At 53.5% G+C, this 20479-nt stretch overlaps 2 protein-coding genes across 3 annotated transcripts in view; both read right to left on the reverse strand.

The window, feature by feature from the left end:
• Positions 1-71: 71 nt before the first annotated feature.
• On the reverse strand, positions 72-8395 carry CLK3 (CDC like kinase 3). The gene is made up of 13 exons (XM_042885638.1): positions 8314-8395; positions 7970-8118; positions 6557-6770; positions 4366-4459; positions 4030-4096; positions 3204-3320; positions 2676-2842; positions 2152-2246; positions 1666-1795; positions 1480-1562; positions 981-1060; positions 639-729; positions 72-446 (listed from the first exon to the last, which is right to left on the reverse strand). Exons 2-13 carry the CDS (start codon positions 8116-8118, stop codon positions 261-263), a joined length of 1473 nt encoding a protein of 490 aa, XP_042741572.1. The 5' UTR covers positions 8314-8395; the 3' UTR covers positions 72-260.
• A 403-nt stretch (positions 8396-8798) lies between these two features.
• Positions 8799-20479, reverse strand: part of ARID3B (AT-rich interaction domain 3B) — a 30554-nt gene continuing 18873 nt past the window's right edge. For both annotated transcript variants that reach the window (XM_042885782.1, XM_042885783.1), the window contains exons 5-9: positions 16498-16681; positions 15617-15876; positions 15195-15452; positions 13014-13115; positions 8799-12173 (exon numbers count right to left, since the gene is read on the reverse strand). In XM_042885782.1, coding sequence (XP_042741716.1) covers positions 12025-12173; positions 13014-13115; positions 15195-15452; positions 15617-15876; positions 16498-16681 — 953 coding nt within the window. In that variant the 3' untranslated portion in view covers positions 8799-12024. The remainder of the gene's footprint in view (positions 12174-13013; positions 13116-15194; positions 15453-15616; positions 15877-16497; positions 16682-20479) is intronic.

Consider the following 20479-nt stretch of genomic DNA (forward strand, 5'->3'; position numbering starts at 1 on the left):
CTATCATCTTTAAGGGGGGGACAAAAATAAACCTGGGCACAAGAGACCCCTACACCTGCCTACGAGGGAAGTATCAAACAATAAGAAACACTTTATTTTAACTTTACAACATATAAATAGACAAATCTGTGCTTTCTGCTGTAGCTTTTCCTCACCTCCCCGACCCAGGGTTCATGTCACAGTGTCCCTCTGAACTCTGAGAGAAGAGAGAACCACTCCCATCTGTACAAATCTAGCAGGCATCACACCCTCCCCAGCTGTCATCTGCTCAGGTCCCGGCTGGTGCCATGACCGCACAGCATCCGTTCCTCTGCAGAGAGGCCAGCAAAGAAGGGATGCAGGAGGGCTTCTGAAAATGTGATCCTCCGGGAAGGGTCAAATTCCAGCATCCTTCTAATCAAGTCAAAGAGCTGTGCATGTTCCAGTGAGTCGTGCAGCATGTATGTCTAAAACAGAAGGGCAGGTGAGACAGATGTAGATTCCGGTACAAGAGGAAGCAAACACCAGCCCCCAGTTTTGTGACCTACAGCAAGGTTATGGCTGGCACAACTTTGTCAAGTTTGGGGCTCTGTACCTCCTGCCCTTCCCCCAGCACAGACCTCAGGAAGGGAACCCCACAGGGATTCAGCAGCACTTACACGCAGTGGCTTGCAGTTCTCTTGGACGTATCTCCCATCAGATGTGTTCTCATCCCACACCAGGTTCCCTTTGTGAAAGTATTTCTGCTTTCTGGAGAGGAGGAAAGAGGTGTTCAGTAAGGCTTACCCACACAGAAGAACAGCAGCCAGTAAGACTGAAAGACAAGACTCAATCATTTCCCCTAAAACTTATGATCAAGCTCAAAACCAAGTTGCAGCAAGTTTCCTATGCTCACACCTACAGAAGTAAGACCTGCTGTGTGAACAGAGAGCTGGAGTCCTGACTAATCAGCCACCACCAACAGCTGACTGCTCTTTTAGAGTTGAGGTATGGGTTCCTACCGAGTTCTGTGGATCATGTGAGATGGAATGGGCCCAAGGATTTTCTCCATCATCACCAGATGTTCACGATTCTCATGGGTCTGCAAAGGAAAAAACAGCAGTGCAGAGTGTAAAGAAAGGTCTGTCTGCTACACAAGTACAGGGTAAGGAGAGAGAAGTCTGGAAGTACAGAATCACCACAATTGAAAACCACCTTCAAGATCATCCAGTCCAACTGCCCACCTACCATCAGTATTTCCCTCTAAACCATGTCCCTTAGTACAACAGGGCGCAGGCCCCGTCCATCTGCTTCCTCTCTTGCTTTTCCTAGCCTTCACAGGCACAACGAAGAGTGCACAACCAGAAGCACACATCCTTCCAGCAAGCCACGAGCACTCAAATTGTGACTTTTCCTGTGCCAATCTTCACACTTAGCTTCTGAGTTTTTAGTGCCTGGTCTGCCTTTCCCCTCCCTCCTAAGTTCTGGCCTGTTTAGACACGAAGGCTGAGGGAGTCCTACCTGGAAGAGCGTGAAGCCGCGGTAATACTCAAACAAAATGCAGCCGGTACTCCAGACATCGCATGGCTGTGCCCAGCCCAGCTCTGCAAAGAGAATAAAGCTAGCTTTGTGCTCTCAGCAAATCCCAGCAGCTTTTCACTGGCTCCTTGGTGGAGCTGAGGCTCCCGCAGCCCCGGCAGCACTCACCAAGGATCACTTCTGGGGGACGGTAGTGCCGGGTAGCCACGATAGTGGTGTGGTGCTCGTGATCGAAGGTGGCACTTCCAAAGTCTGCCACGCGGATGCTCGTGTTCCGGATGGATTTCTCCTCACAGCTCTGCAAGCAAACAAATCCTCAGTACTCTTAATAGCTGGCTGAGGTGGGCTTTCCAAGGAGCCCTCTGTTCTTAGAGCTGCCCAGTCTGCACTCTTAACCAGAACAGTGACAACTGTGAAGCTCTGAGCTATCTACGTCTCATGTCATTGTTACTGAAAGCTGCTGAACTGCTGCTGTGGACTGAAGCCACTGAATCAGAGCTTAAGGCTCTTAAAAGACATGGGAAAAAGAGTCCTAACTTCAAATCTGTTCTTGCTGAACAGACTGCAGGACGTGTACAGAACAGGGAAGACTTCTGCAGGGAGGGACAGGCAGGCTGTTCCTGGTTTAGTCACTTCTTTTCAGACATAGCTCACCTTTTTCTCATTGTACAGAGTGTCAAAGTCAGAGTTGACAAACAAAATATTTTCTGGCTTGAGGTCAGTGTGAGTCAGCTGGTTGTCATGTAGAACTGCATAGGTGGGAAAGAAGAGGGAAAAAACATGTAAGAACCACAAACTAAAGCACTCATAGGGCTCTGCCCATCAGAGCACCAAGCCCAGTCACGCACTGGACATTTTCATGTAAGCCAAGTCCTTGTTTCCCTCCCAACCCATTTTGATGAGACACAGTAGCCTAGCTGTGGATGCAGTATTTCTGGTGGAGAAGGCACAAAAGAGCTTACGAGGCTCTTCTCCATTCCTATCAGAGGGAAAAGAAAGCAAATTTAAAGACTATCACTCCATCCCTACTTTGCCATCCATAGAAATCAGCACCTCTTGTCTTTCTTACAAGCTTCAGCAAAGAAACTAGAATACTCAGGTACCACTATGGAGAAAAGCAAAACCAGCAGGTACAAACAGCTGCTGGCAGCTGCAGAGGCTGGCCCCATGGAACTCACATTTCAAGGCATGGCAGAGCTGGTAGGCCATGTGCCGGATCTGAGGGAGAGGGTATGGCTGGAAATTGTTCTCCTTCAGGAACTCAAAAGTGTTCTTGCCAAGAAGCTCAAAGGCAATGCACATGTGGCCGTGGAAGTTGAACCAGTCTGACATCAGGACACACAAGCTTTACAGAGAAGAAGACATGAGGATTAAGCATCATTTAGAGATGTGACAGTACAGTGATTCTCCCAACTGTTGCTAAGCAAAAGCTCTGAGCCAGCTGACTTGGAAGCACAATAATCCTACTTGCACACCTCATCCCCACTTTGCTCAACCACCTTTACATGCAGATCTCCAAAGCTCTGACTCTCGTGTCAGATAAGTTGTGGTTAATTCTGCCTTGCTATAACCCAGCATGTCAGCTGGTAAGACTTCAGTTAAAAAGTGTATAGCAGAATGAGGGACAGGTTCTCTTCTTCCAAAACGCGGAGGCATAAGACAGGTTTCCCCTGACAGCAGAGCAGTAGCAGGAATCCCAAGCTTACAATTTGTTCTCCTTGTCCTTCTCTTTGATTTTCTTCAGGACGTTTATTTCCAGCCTGGCTGCCTCACGGTACTTCCCAACGTTTTTTATGATTTTCAGTGCCACCTGCGATTTGCCTCTGTAAGAGAAGAGACAAAGGAGTCAGAGCAAAAGCTGTTACTGCCTGCTATATGTGTTCTACAGGGCCCTGCAGCAGCCTTTAAGGCCATGCTAAGAAATACAAACAGGCACGGGAAGGAGACAGCCTTCAGCAAGCTTGGGATGAGTAAGTGATAGCGCACAAAAACCAGCGAGGTCGCTGGGTAGGAGATTAGATGTTCTGTCCTTGTTCCAACCTTGACAAGTGCTTATATACCCACTGAAGTTTGAAGTGAAAGGCTCAAGTGACACCCAAAAGAGAGCTGCAGCAAACTCTGCAAATACACCACGTCCTGACCCAGCAGTCCCTAAGGTCACCGGCACTCCAGCAGACAACTCCTCCTTCCAACTGCGCCAGAGGAGGCAGGAGATCCCAGCAGCTCCTGTGCTAAGCTGACCCTGGGGCTCAGAGCCAGATGAAAGGTTGGGAAGAGATCGGGGTCAAACGTAATCACAGGAGAGGACGAAAAAAGAAGCGCTGTGGCAGATTAAGAGGCTGCTTTCCCATCTGGCTAGCCCAGCCCTGGAGTTCCCTGCTTTTACAGTAGGGCAGTAGAGCAGCCCTGTGCTGAAGCTCTCAGCTGCTGAATAGTGCATTGCAGCGGCAGCACAAACCTTGCCACCCTCACGAGCCTCTGGGTTTGCAGCACGACGGACAGCCGAGGTGTTTGGAAGTGACAGCCACCTACCTGGCGTGGTCGACACACTCCACAACTTTGCCAAAAGTGCCTTCGCCAAGGCTGCCGACAATTTCGTCTAGGAGAGAAAACAGGAGCAGATGTGAACTTGAGTGGAGCGGCGAGAGCTGAGCTCCTGCAATTCACAGCAACAAAGCATCAAAACAAAAACGTCTCTCACCGCTACGCTCTTTAAAACTCGAGTGACTATTGTCTGCCTCAGGCAATTTACTGCTCAGTCCATTTATAAGCAATAAACGCTAGGAGACCCCTCCAGTACAATACGAGAGATCTCGTCTAACACGGGGATAGAAAGTAGAGGTAAAGTTTTACGAAAGGTGGCTGTACATCGCTCTTGAAGCCAATCGCCGATCCTGCACACCAGGTGGCCTTCCTTGTCATCTTCCACGCTCCTGCTGCGCTTACTGCTCTGTTGGCTTCTCTGTACGCACCGCCCCCCGAAACGGCATACGACCGAGTGCGCACAGCGGGCAGTTCCGAGTGGCAGATTGGGTTGTCATTCAAAGGTGGAGACGGCGGAGCGTCGGTGGTTGGATTTTCCAGATCCCAGCATTTCATAAGGCACACAGCATATATAACGATAGGGATATTGCAAGGGACACGTCAAGACACAAACTAACTTCAAAACAGAAAAGTAATCAACAGCTACAGGTATGTAAAGAAAACCCTCGTTAGCTGCAGCGGCTGGTGCCACTGCTCTGAGCAGGGACAGCCCCCCTCTTCTCTGCGGGGCAGCAACTGGGGAGCTCCAGGCACTGGCTCGGCACCACCGCTCCCCCAGGGTCTGCACAGAGGAGCAACATCCTCAGGAGCACCAGAGGAGGCCCCAGAGGCACAAGGAGGAAGAGGGCTTTGCCAGAAGAATGTCATTTTTCTCCGCTGGCAAACATGACGAAGGGGAAAGGAGCTGGACGGGCTGTCCAGTAGAAGCCAGAGTAGCAGTTGTCCCCCACACAGCCTGCTCTCTCATAGCTTGGCTATCAGGTCGCCAGCTCCCTAGTGCATCCTGCCACTTCTCGACAGAATCAACGGGGTTGAGCCTCCATCTCTACGCCTGACTGGCTGCAAGCAGATCTAGCATTGCTCTTTGTCCTCAGGGTGTAATTTTAAGCCTGGAAGACCTTTAGGAACAGGTCAACTGAATCCCCGGGGAGTGTTTCACTCCAGGTGTCCACTACAGGTACAAGGTCATGTTTACTCCTGTTACTGCTCGCTTCTACTGGACAACCAGCCAAACATTCCCAGAAGGACCAGGTCCAAAGAGAGCTGTCCTAATTCCTGATCTTTTCCATTTAGCCTTAAAAATGGAAACAAAGCTCTACGTTTCCACGCCTGGACTTCTATCAGGCGTCTTCTGTACCCCTCGCCCCACGCCCAGTCCAAAATGGGAAGCTACAGACCCCCAGAGGTAAGCTGAAACAGAGAAGGAGGTAGAGAGGAGAGAGGACAGTTGAGAGAGCTGTGAGTCTTCAAAGAATTCAGATCACACCAACCCAAACCTGCACACTGGATCACCGCACACAAACCACACTGTAACATTTTAGTCACAGCCCTGGCTCTTTCTAAGGCAAAAATTAAAAAGTCAGTGGGAAAGGAGTGAAAGGAGGAAAGCAACAGACCGTCAGAAGTTCCAAGCCATGCAGATATCCACTGTAGCTGCAGGGATCAGGGCTCGGTCACTTAATTGTAATCACAGGTAAAAGCAACAAACGTGCACGATAGAAACTTTCCTTACTGGAGAGAAGTGAGGCATACACAGAGTCTGATACTTCACAGCACTTCCAGGGCATTCAGGAGACAATCCTCCCTGCCCCGTGCCAAATCATTCTGTCTAATCCTCAAAACCTCTTGGGAAGGAACACCCCGTGCCCTTAGAATCAGGGTGGAAAACGGCGTTTTCAAAGAAAGGAGGTGTGAGGAGAGCTGTGTGGAACCAGGCAAAGAGGACACGGGTATTCTCAAAGGGTGCAGGGCCCTGCTAAGCACGGTGGGACAGGAGTTAATACCAAGGGCTGATGGCTCAGAAGAACAAGGCTCCATCCAGCTGGCTGACCCCATTCGGTGCGGGATGCTGGCCCAAACCCAAAGCAACACTGCCCTCACGGAGCACTCCGTACCACCGCTGCATACCAAATCCCCTCAGAGAAGCACGGATACGCAGAAGTGAGGCCTCTGCTGCCTATAAACCCACACAACCAGCAGCCCAGCTGGCCTGGAGCCAGGGCTCATCTGTGAAGAGCGTCACGTGTGCGCCATTTGAAGCCTTCACTCATCCCCTCCCCTGGCCGTGGAGAGCACAGCTTAGTGTCCTCACGTATTAAAGCTACAGGGGCTGAGCTAGGAAAAACCGAGAGCTACGAGTGCTTAACAAGACACATTCTAGGGACCACAGACTGCACGTAATCAAAACAAACACAAGAACGAGATGAGAGGTACTCACCCAGAGCGTTCAGAGCTAGAAGGAGGTAAGAATGGTTAACGCCTGACCAATCCCGAGCTCGTTCTGGATGCTACTCACCGAGGAGGCACTGCTACAAGACCTGGTCCTGCGTTTCCTGCAGTGGTGTTGGTGCTTCCTGTCACGGTGCTGCTCTCTGTCGCGGGATCGCCGCCAGGTCCGTGTGCGGGTGGAGGAATAATCCTCGTCGAAGGACGGGCTCCGCTCTTCCCATCTGTAGGCGTCACTGTCCCGTCGGTCTCTGTATCTCCTGTGATAAGGCATCCTGTCATGGCTGCAGCGCAAACAACGTGTTGTCAGTCTGGAAAAGCATCACAAGTACCGTCCTGCCCCGGCGGGGTGAGAGCCCCCCACGCACCAAGCCGTGCACAGGGCACAGCCATCATTCATCAGCAAGAGCCACAAGGAATGTTTGGTCTCTGCTCTACAGCTACACCTGCCTCTAGCCACAGCCAACGGCTGCAGATACATAAGGGGGGGCTTCAGGCTGCTTGCAATCCAGCGGCACAGCTGCCTTCTGCATCCCAGCTGCTCTAATCAAGCAGCTTCCACTCAAGCCCTGCTTCATGCGCATGCCAAACCATCTTTTAGGTGGATGCTGCTGCTCAGAGAAATCACAGCATATGGGCAACGATAAACACGAATGTGCTCAGCAGCAGCGTTTTGGGCACGCATCCGGCCAGGCTGCTGCCATCTCTCATGCCCAGCTGACAGCAAGGAACGATCACTGCTGCAGCCAAGACCACCCTACAGCAACACTGCTCTGCAAGCAGAAACCTGTCTTTGTTTCCCCTCTGTTTTGGCAGCAACTGACTTTCTCGCTGGCAGCTTAAGAGAATGAGGATAAATGCAGAGTCAGGATCATTACGATTGGAAAACACCTCTGAGGTCAGCAAATCTGTCAGCCCACCCCCACCACACCACAACACACATCCCCAAGCGCCACGTCTCCATATTCCCCGCACACCTGCGCTGGCTCACTCCATCTCAGAACGAGGACAAAACATCGCCCTCCCTGCCAGGACAGCGGCCGCCTCAGCTCACGCTATCCCAAACCCCTCCAAAAGCTCCAACTGTGCCTCTGTGAAACCTCAGGGCTCAGCAACACCGACCCAAAGGAACCTGTATGAGCGAACCCATGCGAGGCTCAGAGCCTGTAGACAGAGGGGCCTAAAGGTTTTCTCTTGGGTTTTTCTTCCTTGGAGCTAAACTGGCCTTTCATCTGTTTGGAGCTGAACTCGGTGACCCAACCCAGGACATTCTGCAATTCACTGATGGCACAGAGAACACCGGTTCGTGTTGCCCGGGTGCTCGGAATTATTCGGGCAGGGCAGGGGCAGTAAAACATTGCTTTGAGCTGCGATCATTTCAGGAGATGGTTGACAGAGGGACGCAACGCCAGTGCTGCCAGTACCGCCGGGTCTCGCCGTACTTGCACTGCGGCCGCAGCCCCCCGCTCCCCGCCGCCCTCACCTCCTGGATCGCGACCTCCTGGGCAGCTCCCTGCGGGGCTGGCAGCGCGGACGGCCCTCGTAGGCCCTGCTCCGGGAGCGCCTCCTCTTCCAGCGCGGCCCCCAGCACGGCTCCTGCTCCGGGGAGCGGTACCTCTTGCAGTGATGCATCTGCGGACACGAGGAGCGCGCTCAGCTCCCGCCGCGGCCCGCCGCCCCCCTCAGCCGTCAGACCGCCCCCGTGTCCCGTTAACCCGCCCCTCGGAGCCCTCCGACCTCCCCTGCGGGGTTCGGTCCGCCCCCCCGAGCGCCGTTGAACGCCCCACGGAGCCGTTAAACCGCCCCCGGACGCGTCGCGCCGCTCACCGCCCCTCGGCCCCTCTGCGTTCGGAGGGTGCGGCCCGGCCCGGTCCGGCCCGGCCCAGCAGCGCCTCCACTCCCGCTCTGCCCCCACTTCCGCTTCCGCCGCTTGCCCCGCCCCCCTGGACGCCGCTCTAGCCGTCCCTCTCTGTGGCCCGGAGATTAACCCCTTGCGCGCCGCGGGGAGAAGCGTCCTTCCCAGCTCCTCGCCTCGAGGATGCGCCGACCGAAACGACTCGGGCAGGGTGGTGACAGCATCCTCCTCCCTTGGAGGCCTCTCTAAGCCCGCTTTATAGCCGCTGACCACTGCGGGAGGCCGCCGAGCACAGGGCTGAGGACCTCTTCCAAGATGCAATCTCTGGGGCGAACCCCCCCGCGGGTCTCCAGCCCCCCCTTGGCTCGCCCAGCACGGCCCACCCACCCCAGGAGCTGATTCCCCCCACCCTCCCCCGCCAACCAGCGCTGCCCCCAAAGAGGCTGTTGGGTCACCGTGAAGAGGTAGAAGTTTATTGGAATATAAACATTCAGATAACGTGTAAGATAGAAAAAACCCAACAACAACATATACAGACACTTGTTGGAAGGAGACGTTGAGGTATTTATCCACCGCCTAGGCTATCACATTTCTTTTTTTTTATTTACTTATTTTTACTTTAAATAGGTAAGAAAACGAGTAGCAAGGCTGCTGCCGTTGTTTGGTGAGAACATTCTGACCCGAATCCCTCCAGAGCGCCGCGTCCCACTGCTGTGCCAGCCCGGAGCTGGGATGTGGGGCAGCACTCCCATCCCACGGCCGCGCCGAGCAGCCGCAGGCTTCTCATCCTTATTATTCTTTTTTTTGGCTGCTCGCTGTGAAACTTTCGCTGGTCTGGAGTTGGAAGAGAAATTAGACGCACTGCAAAGCGGAACGCTTCACCCGAGGAACAGTCCTACCCGCAGTACCAAAACCCTGAGTACTCTACAATCCAACGCGCTGAGTGAAATGAATGGGAGCCGGGGGCTCGCCCAGCCCGCCCCGCTCCTCCGCCCTCCCTCTGCTGCTGGTTTCTACAACCCCATCCCCACCAGCACCCGGCAGCTCAGTAGGTGACCCGGACACTGCGAGAAGCCGAGTGCCAGCATCAAAGCCAGGCCTGGGGAAGGGTTACTCTTCACAGTCTGAACGGCCGGTCCCCACGATGAGGGACCGGGGTATTGTTGCAGCTTATTTTACTGAGGTATCTGTTACGCATCCCGACTTGTTTCTTTCCCTGAATTGGATACAAAACAATCTGTTAGTCCCTGTCTGGTTCCAGTCTAGTTGTGTAAAGCTTATAAACATTAATACTCTAGTAGTGTCGAAGCTGTTTAGCAGTTCAGTGATTCGAGTGCCTTTCTGTGCAAGAGAACACAACGTTAGCATGTGATACATAAGCAAAAACACCCATTACTAACCTCTGCTCCCCAGGACCAGAGAAGAAAGCACAAGGAAAAGAAAAAAGTCCCCCAGTCCCACTCTTAGGAAACAGCCCCCAAACCCACCCCCATCTCCAAAAAAAAAAAAAGAAAAACAAAAAGAAAAAAGAACTGAAATGAAAAAAAAAGGGGGGGGGGGGGGGGGAAAGAACAATCTGAGTAAATCAGTGTGGTAAATCCTCTCTGAGTAGAGACAGTGAAATGCTTTGGAGGTCTGTGGGTCTGCCAGGCGAGTGGGAGCAGCTCTGCTTCCCCAGTGCACTGCTGCCACCGAGAGCCACCAGGAGCAGAACCAATCCCAGCACACAGCTCCCAGCACTCCCTGCCTCCCTGTCCTCCCCAGGGCTGGCAGCCAGCTGACCTGAGTCACAACCCGACTGCAGGGAGCTGGGCTCTGCTGCACGTGGGGGGTTTACGCAAGGGCTGAGGGCAGCCCTGTCACCTGAGCTGCAGGCTGGGGGCAAGGAAAGCCGAGGTGGCACCCATCTCTGCTGCCAGCGGGCTGCCGCTCTGCAGCCACCAAAGACTGAAGTGTCAGAAAGCATTTTGCTGCAGCAGGTTTTGGGTACGTCTGTAGTGTAAGCAGGGCTTCGTCCCCCAGCTGCACCAAGCAGCTTTGCTACACGGAATACCGAGAAGGGAAACAGGGACTCTGGAGGCAGCCTTGTGTCCAAGGTGAAGGACAGAATCCCCAACTCAGCTGTCAGTTGTGCCCTCCTTTCCTACCTCTACCTGGCCTGTGCTATGCGCGTGTCCTGACACAGAGCTGTCTCCTTGCTAGCCTAAAGGATGGGGAAGCCACTGCTCCTTTGCTCTGATTTTTCTGTCTTTGGTGCTACGATCAAAAATAAAAAATAAACACAATGTCAGCAAAACCACATATTAAAAAAAACAAACGAAACAACAAAACAACAAACCAAGCAATAAGATATGCCAACACTTCCTGAAGAGGTTAAAAAACAACCCGAAAACAAACAAACAAACAAACAAACAAAAACACCCCCCAACAATAAGTACATATCTGAGGTATTTCATCTGCTCAAAAAACCTGACTGGGGCCTGAAGGATGGAAAGGACGTCACCAGGGCAGGAGGGATGGTGCTCGGGTCTGGTCTGCGGGCTGGGGAATGCATGGGGCAGAGCGAGGCCGCCTGGGCAGCAGCTCGTGGGCAGCCTCTGCTTGCTTTACATGGGTTGGAAGGGAGAGGGTGAGGAAAGGTTTGATTCTCTTTCCTCTGCTTCCCCACAGGAGAGCATCTTGGCTGACGGAGATTGGTTTTCTTTCTGCTCACGTGCAATTTGAAGGGGGATGTGGAGAGCACCCTCCGAAGAGAAGCCGCTCCAGCAAGTCCAGATCAAGCTGTTTGTGTCCAGGGGAGCAAAGAATCGGAGCCAAACAAAGGCAAGGTTCGGGGGAAACGTCAGTAGGATGAATTCCCTAAGGAGAAACAGACGAGGCTGAGGGTGTTTAAAAATTGGCTGAAAGCCTGAAGAAGGCAACAACAGTAGGGAACTGGCCAGCAGAGGCCAGCAGGACGAAGCAGCTGATGGAGAGGGATTTTTCTGTCTACGGGCCAAGCGCAGCGGTGAGAACGTCCTTCCCAGGCAGACCTCAGAGAGAGGGGAAGGAGGCTCATCGCACCTCTGGGGCTCCACGAGCGAGGGCTGCGTGGCCCGAGGGGAGGACAGACGAGCACTGGAGCGTGACAGAGCCTGAGGAAGAGAAGCGAGGAGGCTCTCCTGGCAGAAGCCATGGGAGGAGAGGAGCGAGGCAGCCTGCCGGCTGTTCCGATTGTCAACAAACTGAGCCGTGCTGCGGCTCGAGGAGAAGCCCGTTCCCCTGCCCCGATGCCAGCTCTTCCCACCTGCCTTGGTGACGTCTCAGCCATCTCTCCGCCCGCCAATCCCTGATTGAAGAACGCCAGGTGTGCCCCCCCTCTCTGCGTGCCACCCCCCAAGAGGAACACAGCAAACCCTGGGAGGAGGAGGAGGAGGAAGGAAACAGAAGTGAAAGGGAGGAAGAAAGGAGAGAACAAAGAAAAAGGCCGGACAAACAGGCGATGAAGAAAAAACTCGCTGGCATGGAAAGGTTTCAGCATCATCATCATCATCATCATCATCATCATCTTGCCGTCGGCCAACCACGAAGCAGGTTCCTTGAGATGAGGTAATCTGTGCGACTCCTTCCCGGCTCGCTCCCCGCTGCGAGCAGAGAGGAAGAGCTGCCGGAGGCCAGTGTGAGACAGCAAGCTCGGCCGTCCATCAGAGAGACCAGCTAGTGGAGGGCTCTGCGCTGGGGGTTCCCCGCGATGAGGTAGGGCTGGCGGAGCAGTGCGAGCTGCTGCTGCTGCTGCAGGAGCTCTGCGAGCCTGCGAGGAGATGGACGACTGGCTTCTGGGCAAAGAGCACGCCTGTGAGGCACAGAGGTAAGGGAAGAGTTAGGGGGATGTGGGGGGGATGCAGCAAAGGGTGGCTGATGCAGCCCCAAAGGCTTTGTCCTTATAGTACGAGGCCAGCGGGCTTGGAAGCAGATCAGAGCGTCAGTGATGACGTGGAAATAAAAGCTGGGTTAAAACTCTCCTCAAGAGCAGGAGGAGGCTAACAGTCCTTCCTGCCAGCACTGAATACAAAGTCCTTCCCATGTACAAGTTGGACTTACAGAATCATAGACACAAAGAAAGAATGGCCTGGGTTGAAAAGGAGCACAATGATCACCTACTTCCAACCTCCTGCTGTGTGCAGGTCACCAACCAGCAGCCCAGGCTGCCCAGAGCCACATCCAGCCTGGCCTTGAATGCAGGGCTGGGGCATCCACAGCCTCCTTGGGCAGCCTGTTCCAGTGCCTCACCACCCTCTGGCTCAAAAACTTCCTCCTAATACCCAATTTCTCACCACATCCTCACTTCTCTGCCGCACCAAAAGGCCACTTGTGAGCTGTCAGCAAAACGCTGCTTGGGGACTGCTCAAGAGCAGACAGATCACAGCAGAAAGTGGATGACATTACAGCGACAGCCCCTGCACAAACACGAAATCACCAAAAACCAGCACTCCAGAGGGTTTCTGAATGGAGAAACCCCACCACTGAACAGAAAGGGCATTAATTTTGCCTACCAAAAAGTGAGAAAAACTCATCTCCTGCTGAAATTACAGCAGGAAAATGAGTAGCTGGAAAATGAGTATCCCCAGGAGCGTGCCACCCTCCCCACACCCTGCTGGGCACTCCCACCCCCCGAGGAGCAGCCCCTTCTCACCAGCATAGATCGTGCCGTTGATCTCCACCGACATGTTAATGCTCCCAATGCCGTTAGGTGACAAATTCAGCGCCGCCGCCGCCGCCGAGTCGGGTTTGTCTTCTTTTGAGAGAAGGAACACAGAGTTAGAGAGCAACGAGGGCAACGTCCCGTTTCTGGAGCCCACCGAAGGTGCGCAGCTCCTCCTGCTGTCTCTCTGATGAGGAAACCCCACGTGATGCTCACACAGGTGTCCAATTGTTAACGATCCCATTGCTGCCTGCCCATCTCTCGGGCTCAATTAACAATCCCCACATAGGAAGAGCAGTCTGTGCATACGCTCAAGGTGGCTGGGCTGCAGCCACGTACCCAGCTCTTGTTCTGGGCCCCTTCACCAGGGTGGGGATTCTCAGGGAGCTGCAGTTCCTTACGGTGTGCAGGGCTCAGGCTGCAGCTGCTCCAGCGGCCACAGGAGGGAGAGGAGCTTCCCAAAGCATCCAAACGGAGCCTTCCTGGCTGTCCCTAAGGGCGTGTGAAATCCCTTTTTGTTTTTCTTCTGTCCCCTCTGCACCGAGGGCCCTTTCTAAGCCGTAGTGGGAGGCTGGTTTGTTCTGATGTTAAAGGAGAGATGAACATTACGCCCTCCTGGATGCTTCTGAAGCCTCCAACTAAACCAGCCTGGAACTGTGAGCCTGGAACTGCTTCTCTGCTCTCACAAATTCAGCCTTACAGTTTGCACAGCTGTGCCATGGTTACCAGCCCAGCCTGTGTTGGTTTTGGGGACATTGTGCTGTTAAAACAGAGGGAGACCACGGAGACAGTCTGCCCAGCCTCTGGCACCGCACACAACAGACCTTATGCTCATTTCCAGTCTGCTGGGACTGTCCCTGGGAGGCATGCGAAGGGCACTGCTAACATTTAACCTAAATGTTGCTATCAAGCTCTAATAAGCTCACAGAGTGCCTTCCAAAAGTGCCAGTCAAAGCACTTTACAGAGCACAGAAAACGAGGGCACGAAAGACCTGCACACAGTCACGTAACAAAGGTGGCAATGGTACCAATGAATCCTGCTTAGGGCTCAGCCCTCAGCCTCTGCTTCTTCCTAGCATTTGGATTTAGGAAGCCCGGGGTGAAGTGAAAAACAGAACAGTGAGATGAGGGAACGCCTATTACTCCATCAAACCTGTATATTCCTCTTTGCTCGCTTTTTAGAAATGTAGATGTGAAGTTTAGGTGGATGCACAGCTGTCACCACCTGCAGTGCAAAGACTGAATCCCACAGCTAGCTGCTACTGCCAGAGGGGAACCTGCTTTGACCCCTGGCCACATCTAACTGTGGCAAAGTGTCTCCACGAAGCATTGCTAGCGAGGGCCTCCAGAACCACTTCCCCTCCTCTCCTGTGCACTGCCCAACGTGCCTGGCCTTGCGCCTTCATCTCACCGTACAATTCATAGGGGCCCCAGACCTTTAATTTGAATGGATCAAAAGGTTCAGATGAAACAGCTGCTGGAACTGAAATCTTCTGAGGCTTTGCTGCCCAGTGAAGTGCAGCCCCCAGGACAGGTAAGGCAGCCATAGCGTTTAATGAGCTTTTGAAGACACTCTGTAACAGTATTGATCCCGACAACGTGACCTTTACAGGGTGACTCCCCTTTCACAAAGCATTTCAGGAGTGCATTTCCCAGGCCATGAATGCTGCTTATATCTGACCTCCTAACCCAGCCTTGCCAGGAGTTCTTTGCCTGCAGGCTGCGAGAGGAGCTGCAGCAGATGTGGGCAGAAATCACCTGACTCGCTAAAAGCGTAGGGGCCCCTGCAGATACGCAGGGCTTTGTGGCCTCCTCATCACACCTGCCAATGGGGTTCCTAAAAGCTGGGCATCGCTGCCACCTGCACTGAAAAAGCTGTCACCTCTGGGATCAGTTAAAAGGCACATGGGGCTGAGATGAGGGTAGGGCTGGGGAAAGCACGCTGAGCGTCTGGCACAGGGCACGGCTTCCCAACCAGTCATCTCACAAGGGCCAGAGCAAAGCACGCCATGCTCCAAAGTGCACAGGAGGCATTGAACACAGCTGTGCCATTTCAGCTGACCCGCTGGAACGAAGAAACAGGCTTCAAGCATGCAGCAGAGAGCTGCTGAGGACACCAGCTGAGCCTGGCAGCTCCTCACAGCTCAAGGCGCAGCCGGAGGCACGTCTTACCCTTGCCATTGATTTTGATCTTCATGGGGATCTGCCGCGCCATGCTGAAGAGGTTGCGCTGCAGAGCCTGCTGGACCAGCCGCTGCTCCTCCTCTGTCATCCGGGAGACTTTCTTCTCTGGTGGCTCCCCAGCCTCCAGCCTCTCCCGCAGCTGCTCCAGGGTGGCTGTTCTTGCTGCCACCGTGGCCTGCTGGCTAGCCAAGGTCACTGGCACAGCAATACGATTTGGCATCGACACGGTCAAGGGCACACCGTCACCTAGGAGAGCAAAGAGTCACTTGGATCCTAAAGCAAATACACCAAGACTCATCCGCAGGCCTGGGTTAAAAAGGACCTCAAGGATCATCCAACCCCCTTCCGTGGGTCACCAACCACCAGACCGGGCTGCCCGGTTCTGCTGCTGCACCTCTCCCCCAGCTGACCTTTTCTTACAGCTGCTGCTGGAGACACCCGAGCATTGCTGGTCCCGCTGCCCGGCGCGACGCTGATGATGGGGAAGCGGATCTTTGGGGGAGACAGGAGGGAAGGAGGCCCCGAGGCTGTGGGTGAGTAGCTGAACAAAGAGGAGCTGTAGCTGGGCCTTCTGCCTTCCCGCCTGTTGCCATCGATCGCGGCCTGAAGCTCAGCAGGAGAACTGAGGGATTTCTTCTCACATTCGTAGGCATACAGGTACTTCATATACCTGGGAGAGAGGTGAGCACAGTGAAGGTCAAGCAGGTTTCTCACCAGACCACAAAAGGACAGCACGCAGCACGCAGGAAGACTTTGGGATGAAGGTGCTGTGCAGATGTGGAGTCTTCATCTGCAGTGCTTGCTGTGATAAGCAATATGTAGTTGGGGCCTGAAGCTCTCACAGCTTCCACTTGACCTTGGAAGCACGTAGTTACGTACTGCAACATCCAGAGGCAGAAAAAATCATCCCCAAAGCCTTTACAACTGACATAACATGTCAAATGATAAGTTAGGGCTCGCATCATAACGCTTACATGCAAGGTGGGATGACGTGAGGGTTATTTTGTCCAAGTCGGTACAGGGCAGCACCAAACCTCACAACTTTTGCTGCAATCCAGCAGGCAAATTTGCAGGGAACACTGTGTGTATCAAAGGCTATAGAAACAGCAAGCAGCTTCCCTCTTTAGGACTCAACTAATAACTAAGAATAACAATAACCAAGAGGTAAGAGCTCTCCAGCAGTCCCCTCCCCCTGCTCCCTGTGCTGAGTGAGACAGAGCAAGCTCAGCTCCCATTTTGCACTGCCCAGCTCCTGCTCTGACCTCTCTGCTGTCAGACCCTCCAGACTTACTGGGTTCGAAGTGTGAACGCGGCACTGGTGATGGAGGTGGGCAGATTAAGGCCTTTGGTGATCTCCCTCCAGATCTTCTTATTGATGATTTCCACCAGCCCTCCCTTCTCGGTCACCAGTTTGTAGAGCATGTAGAGATCCAGGATCTGCTTCGCCATGATGGGGATCCTGTTGATGGGAGTTCCTGCAGGGAAGAAAACAAGGAGTGAGAGAGAAAATGAGGCTGAGAAGCCCGGCAGGTCGGGGCTATTGATCTTCTTTCCAGACTCGAGGACTTTCTCCTCCAGACTCGAGGCCTCTCTATGGGTGAGTAAATGAGCCAGAGAAGTGTAGCTCCACAGCACGTCCTTCTCATGAAAAATCCTTTCCTGTAGGCAAAAGCAATTAACAGACAAATAATAACCTGCAGCTAAGAGCAGCTTCTAAAATAGAAGAGGGGAAGCAGGGACCATTCAACCCTAGTGGCGAGGGAGCAGCCCAGAGGAATCGTTTGTTACGAGCTCCCAGAGCTATCTCCGATCAAATCTGTAGAGCTGGTGCTCAGGAAGGGGCTGAGCCTGCAGGCAGCTCGAGCTGCTCATGCACTGGGATTCTGCTCCCCCAGCCCCAGTACGTGCTGTGTGCCCGGGCAGAGCAATAGGAAAGGGTACGTGACACCCAGCACGCGTTTCCCCATCCTCCCTCACAAGCGTGCAGCGTTTTGCTGCAAGTTCTGCTCCCTGTCCCTGCAGCAGCTCTGGGACGTGTGTCCTGCAGCAGCCAACGCAGCCCAGCTGTGGGAGCCCTACTTGTTGCACGGCAGTGATGCAGGCAGTGCTATGGAGCAGCGTGCTCATGTCTATCGACCGAAAGCCCGCTGCTGCGACCCTCACAGCTGCACCTGAAGGCCACAAAGCGTGGAGGGTCTGCAGAGGCCGCAGCGAGGAGATTTCGGCAAGGAGAGGAAGAGGGAGAAATGCTGATGTAGCAACCTTCTTCCTCTGCGTAGGAAACACCGTCGTGGATCAAAGAGCAGCCCACCCCGAGGTCAGCATCCTGCTACCGCAACGGCCAGCGGCAGCGCCGCAATGGACAATTATGGGATGCCCAACCCACAGGGGAGGCTTTTGCCACTGCTCATCAGCCAGCAGTGGGATAACGCCCCGGAGCAGAGCAGTTTATGGCCCTTATAAATGGGTTTTATTCGGTTTGGTGAAAAGGAGTTCAGCTAGCTCTGCAGATGTCCTCATTAGACACCTAAGTGCAATTTTTTTCTTCTTTTTGAAGCCTATTCCACGTCAGCTCACGGCAACGATTCCCACAGGTTAACGAGATGCTGGATTAAAGGAAACTTCTTCAGCTTTCAAGAGCAGCCCTCAATTTCACTAAGGCACTGACTTCGCTAGACAGCATAAAGAGCAACCCGGCCAGGCTGGCCTGCGAGCTCCCTTGCTTCCCATCTCTTGCATCCTCTTTTATTTGCCTTCTGTCTAAACAATCCCCTCCCTGTGCACGAAGCTGACATCCATAAACTGCATCAGATCCTCTTCCTGCATTTCAAATCCCGGCTCCCTGGGGGAGGGAGGACGTTTCCCAGTTGTTTAGATGCAGTCTGGCTCCATCCAGCCCGGACAAAACGTCAGCCTGGGCGAATGCAATCCTCGCTTTTGCTTTGCCTTCCCCTCTGCCTCCATTTTGTCTCCTTTCATGCGTCAAAAGAAAGATTAAGAGTCTGGTAGCAGTGTCACTGCAGACACGTAGAGGGCTGGAAGCGATCATGTTACCAGCCTGAAGTTATCACTCATCAGCTGAGCCGCAGGAACCGGTCACACCCAGCCCACCCCAAAGGCAAGAGCAGGGAAATGTTTACTTTGAAGGACTGCAGAAAGAGCTGCAAATAGTTCTGCCCACCTCCACGGCTCCCTCCGTCAGCACTTCAGTGTTTCTGCCCAAGCAAGAAACGGCTGGGGGCACAAGGCTCAGCACTGCCGGGCTGAGACCTCAGCAATCCCACACCACTCAGAGCCACCCTATCTCATGTAGGGAATGGCATTGGCTGCTCCAGAAGGGACTTTCATCCTTCTCTCCCTGGACAGTGAGCAGATGGGGAGCGAAAGAGAAGGGTCAGATGGAAGGCTCCTCCAGCAAGCAAGCTGCTAACACAGAAGCACGATGAAATATTTACTTTTAAAAATAATATATTTATCCTAAACACAGCCTTACTCTTTCCTGGACCTCCTCATCCTTTAGCGTCTGGAAATACGCAAGTAAACGCATCCAAATGCTCCTGTGACACAGACAAACATTATCCAGTGGAAATAAAGGCTTACACGTATTTGCAGAGCTTGCTCACCACCAGCAAGCAGAGGCCACCCCAGGCCTCACGTTACCAGCCCTATAGCACGCTCCCTTCCTCAGGTTTGCATTTCAACAGGACCCACAGGTTGAAGTGCCCTGGGGTTTAATCAGAGGGAAAGAACTCCCATCCTTTCCCTGCTCTGCGCAGATACAGCCACCTTCCTCCTGTGCTTTGCCTCAGGATGAGGATCACCCCCCAGCCTGGGACGAGCAAGCACAGCGCCATTTGCATTTCAGACTTGACAAATTAAGGGCGCTCCTCACCAACTCGGTACGTTTCATAGGATCTGAGCACGAAAGCTGCCAGCAGAGCCCCCTCCTCCCACAGCCCCCTCCGAGGAGGAGCGAGGCGATAAAGTCTTTATTGGAAACCCCCGGTGCTCCGACAGGAAAGGCTGAAAAACAAGTATCATGGGACGAGGGGATGCTGAAGGCGAGCGGATCCTTTCACAGGCGGCCGCGAGGCTTGTCAGGGGCCATGATGGATTACTGTCATCTGGCAGCATCAGGATTAATGATCGGGAGGTCAGAGGGGAGAATTCCAAAGGGAAAGGTCAGCAGCCGGGGGCACAGCATAAGACTTGTTGCCTTTTGATGGCAAACTCATTTTACTGTACTTTCCAGCTTCCCTCCATCCCGCCGGCTCTCAGCAGCGCTGCACACACTGCGGTGCACAGCCAGCTCCACAAGAGGCTGAGGATGACGACCAGCTCTTCTGCTCACAGTTCTCCTGGCAAACAAGCTTTCTTCCTTAAGCACGACCCAGCCACGGGAGCATGGGGCAGCCCTGGAAGGAATCAGCTGGAGGAGGGTGGGAGGGGACAGAGTGCTCCCACTGGAAAAGGGCTGACGGGCAGCTGATGCGCATGGGAGACCTCAAGAAGAGAAGCTCCAAGACAGGTGTACTTGCTCTGCTGGGCTTGGAGCTGCTGGAGGTGGGAAACAGCCCCAGGGTAAGAGGCTGCTGCCTCCAGACAAGTGCTCTGCTAACACAAAAGGGCTACGGAGAGGGCAAAATGCCCAACCACAACACTGGAAGGAGAAGGAGGAATCATCGCATAGGATGAAAGGAAAGACAGCTGTAACTACAATTTGGGTTTCTGGAGTGAAAGACTTTCCCTGGAGGAAGCCTGACTGTAGCTATAAACATCTCTGTCCTTCAAGGGAAATAAGCAGCCCCTCCTGCCAAGCTGTTTCACCCCTTTCAAAAGCTGCCTCTGTTTCAGGCAGACATAGCAGAAGCCTACAGGGTGTACATGGATAGGTTTGAATGTCCCCTATGTCTCCTATGCTCGACAGGCTGAAGGGGAACCTGATTTCCACCTTCCAAAAGCTCTTTAGGAAGAGACAGAAGATGCAAGCCCTGGATCATCTCCAAGGGACTGTTCTGACATGTTTTGGCAGAAGAGGTGCTGAGCAGTCAGCTGGGTGAGCTCTGTTGCCCTGCTCTGTTCTGCTGACAGCTACAGCCCAGCACTGGCCTTCCCTTTTATCTAGAAGGACCTCCACACTGCACTGAAGCACTCCTCACCTACCCAAGCTCCTTGCTCAAGGTGGCTGCATCCTGTTTGCCAGGCTTCAGATTCATACCGACATCAGAACAGACAGGTGATGTTAAAAGGAAACTGTCACCTAAGACAGGTTG

This window comes from Lagopus leucura, unplaced genomic scaffold, assembly GCF_019238085.1.
Source record: "Lagopus leucura isolate 7727_CA_CO unplaced genomic scaffold, USGS_WTPT01 Super-Scaffold_100052, whole genome shotgun sequence".
In the NCBI taxonomy this organism is placed as follows: Eukaryota; Metazoa; Chordata; class Aves; order Galliformes; family Phasianidae; genus Lagopus; species Lagopus leucura.

Bases quoted from the DNA above. Each gene is read 5' to 3' on its own strand.
- CLK3 (XM_042885638.1), bottom strand. From the start codon at position 8,118: ATGCATCACTGCAAGAGGTACCGCTCCCCGGAGCAGGAGCCGTGCTGG. The intron at 6,771-7,969 runs GTGAGGGCGGCG...TTTGCGCTGCAG, and splicing joins AGGAGGTCGCGATCCAGGAG to CCATGACAGGATGCCTTATC. The intron at 4,460-6,556 runs GTGAGTAGCATC...CGGTGCGTACAG, and splicing joins CTTGTAGCAGTGCCTCCTCG to AGAAGCCAACAGAGCAGTAA.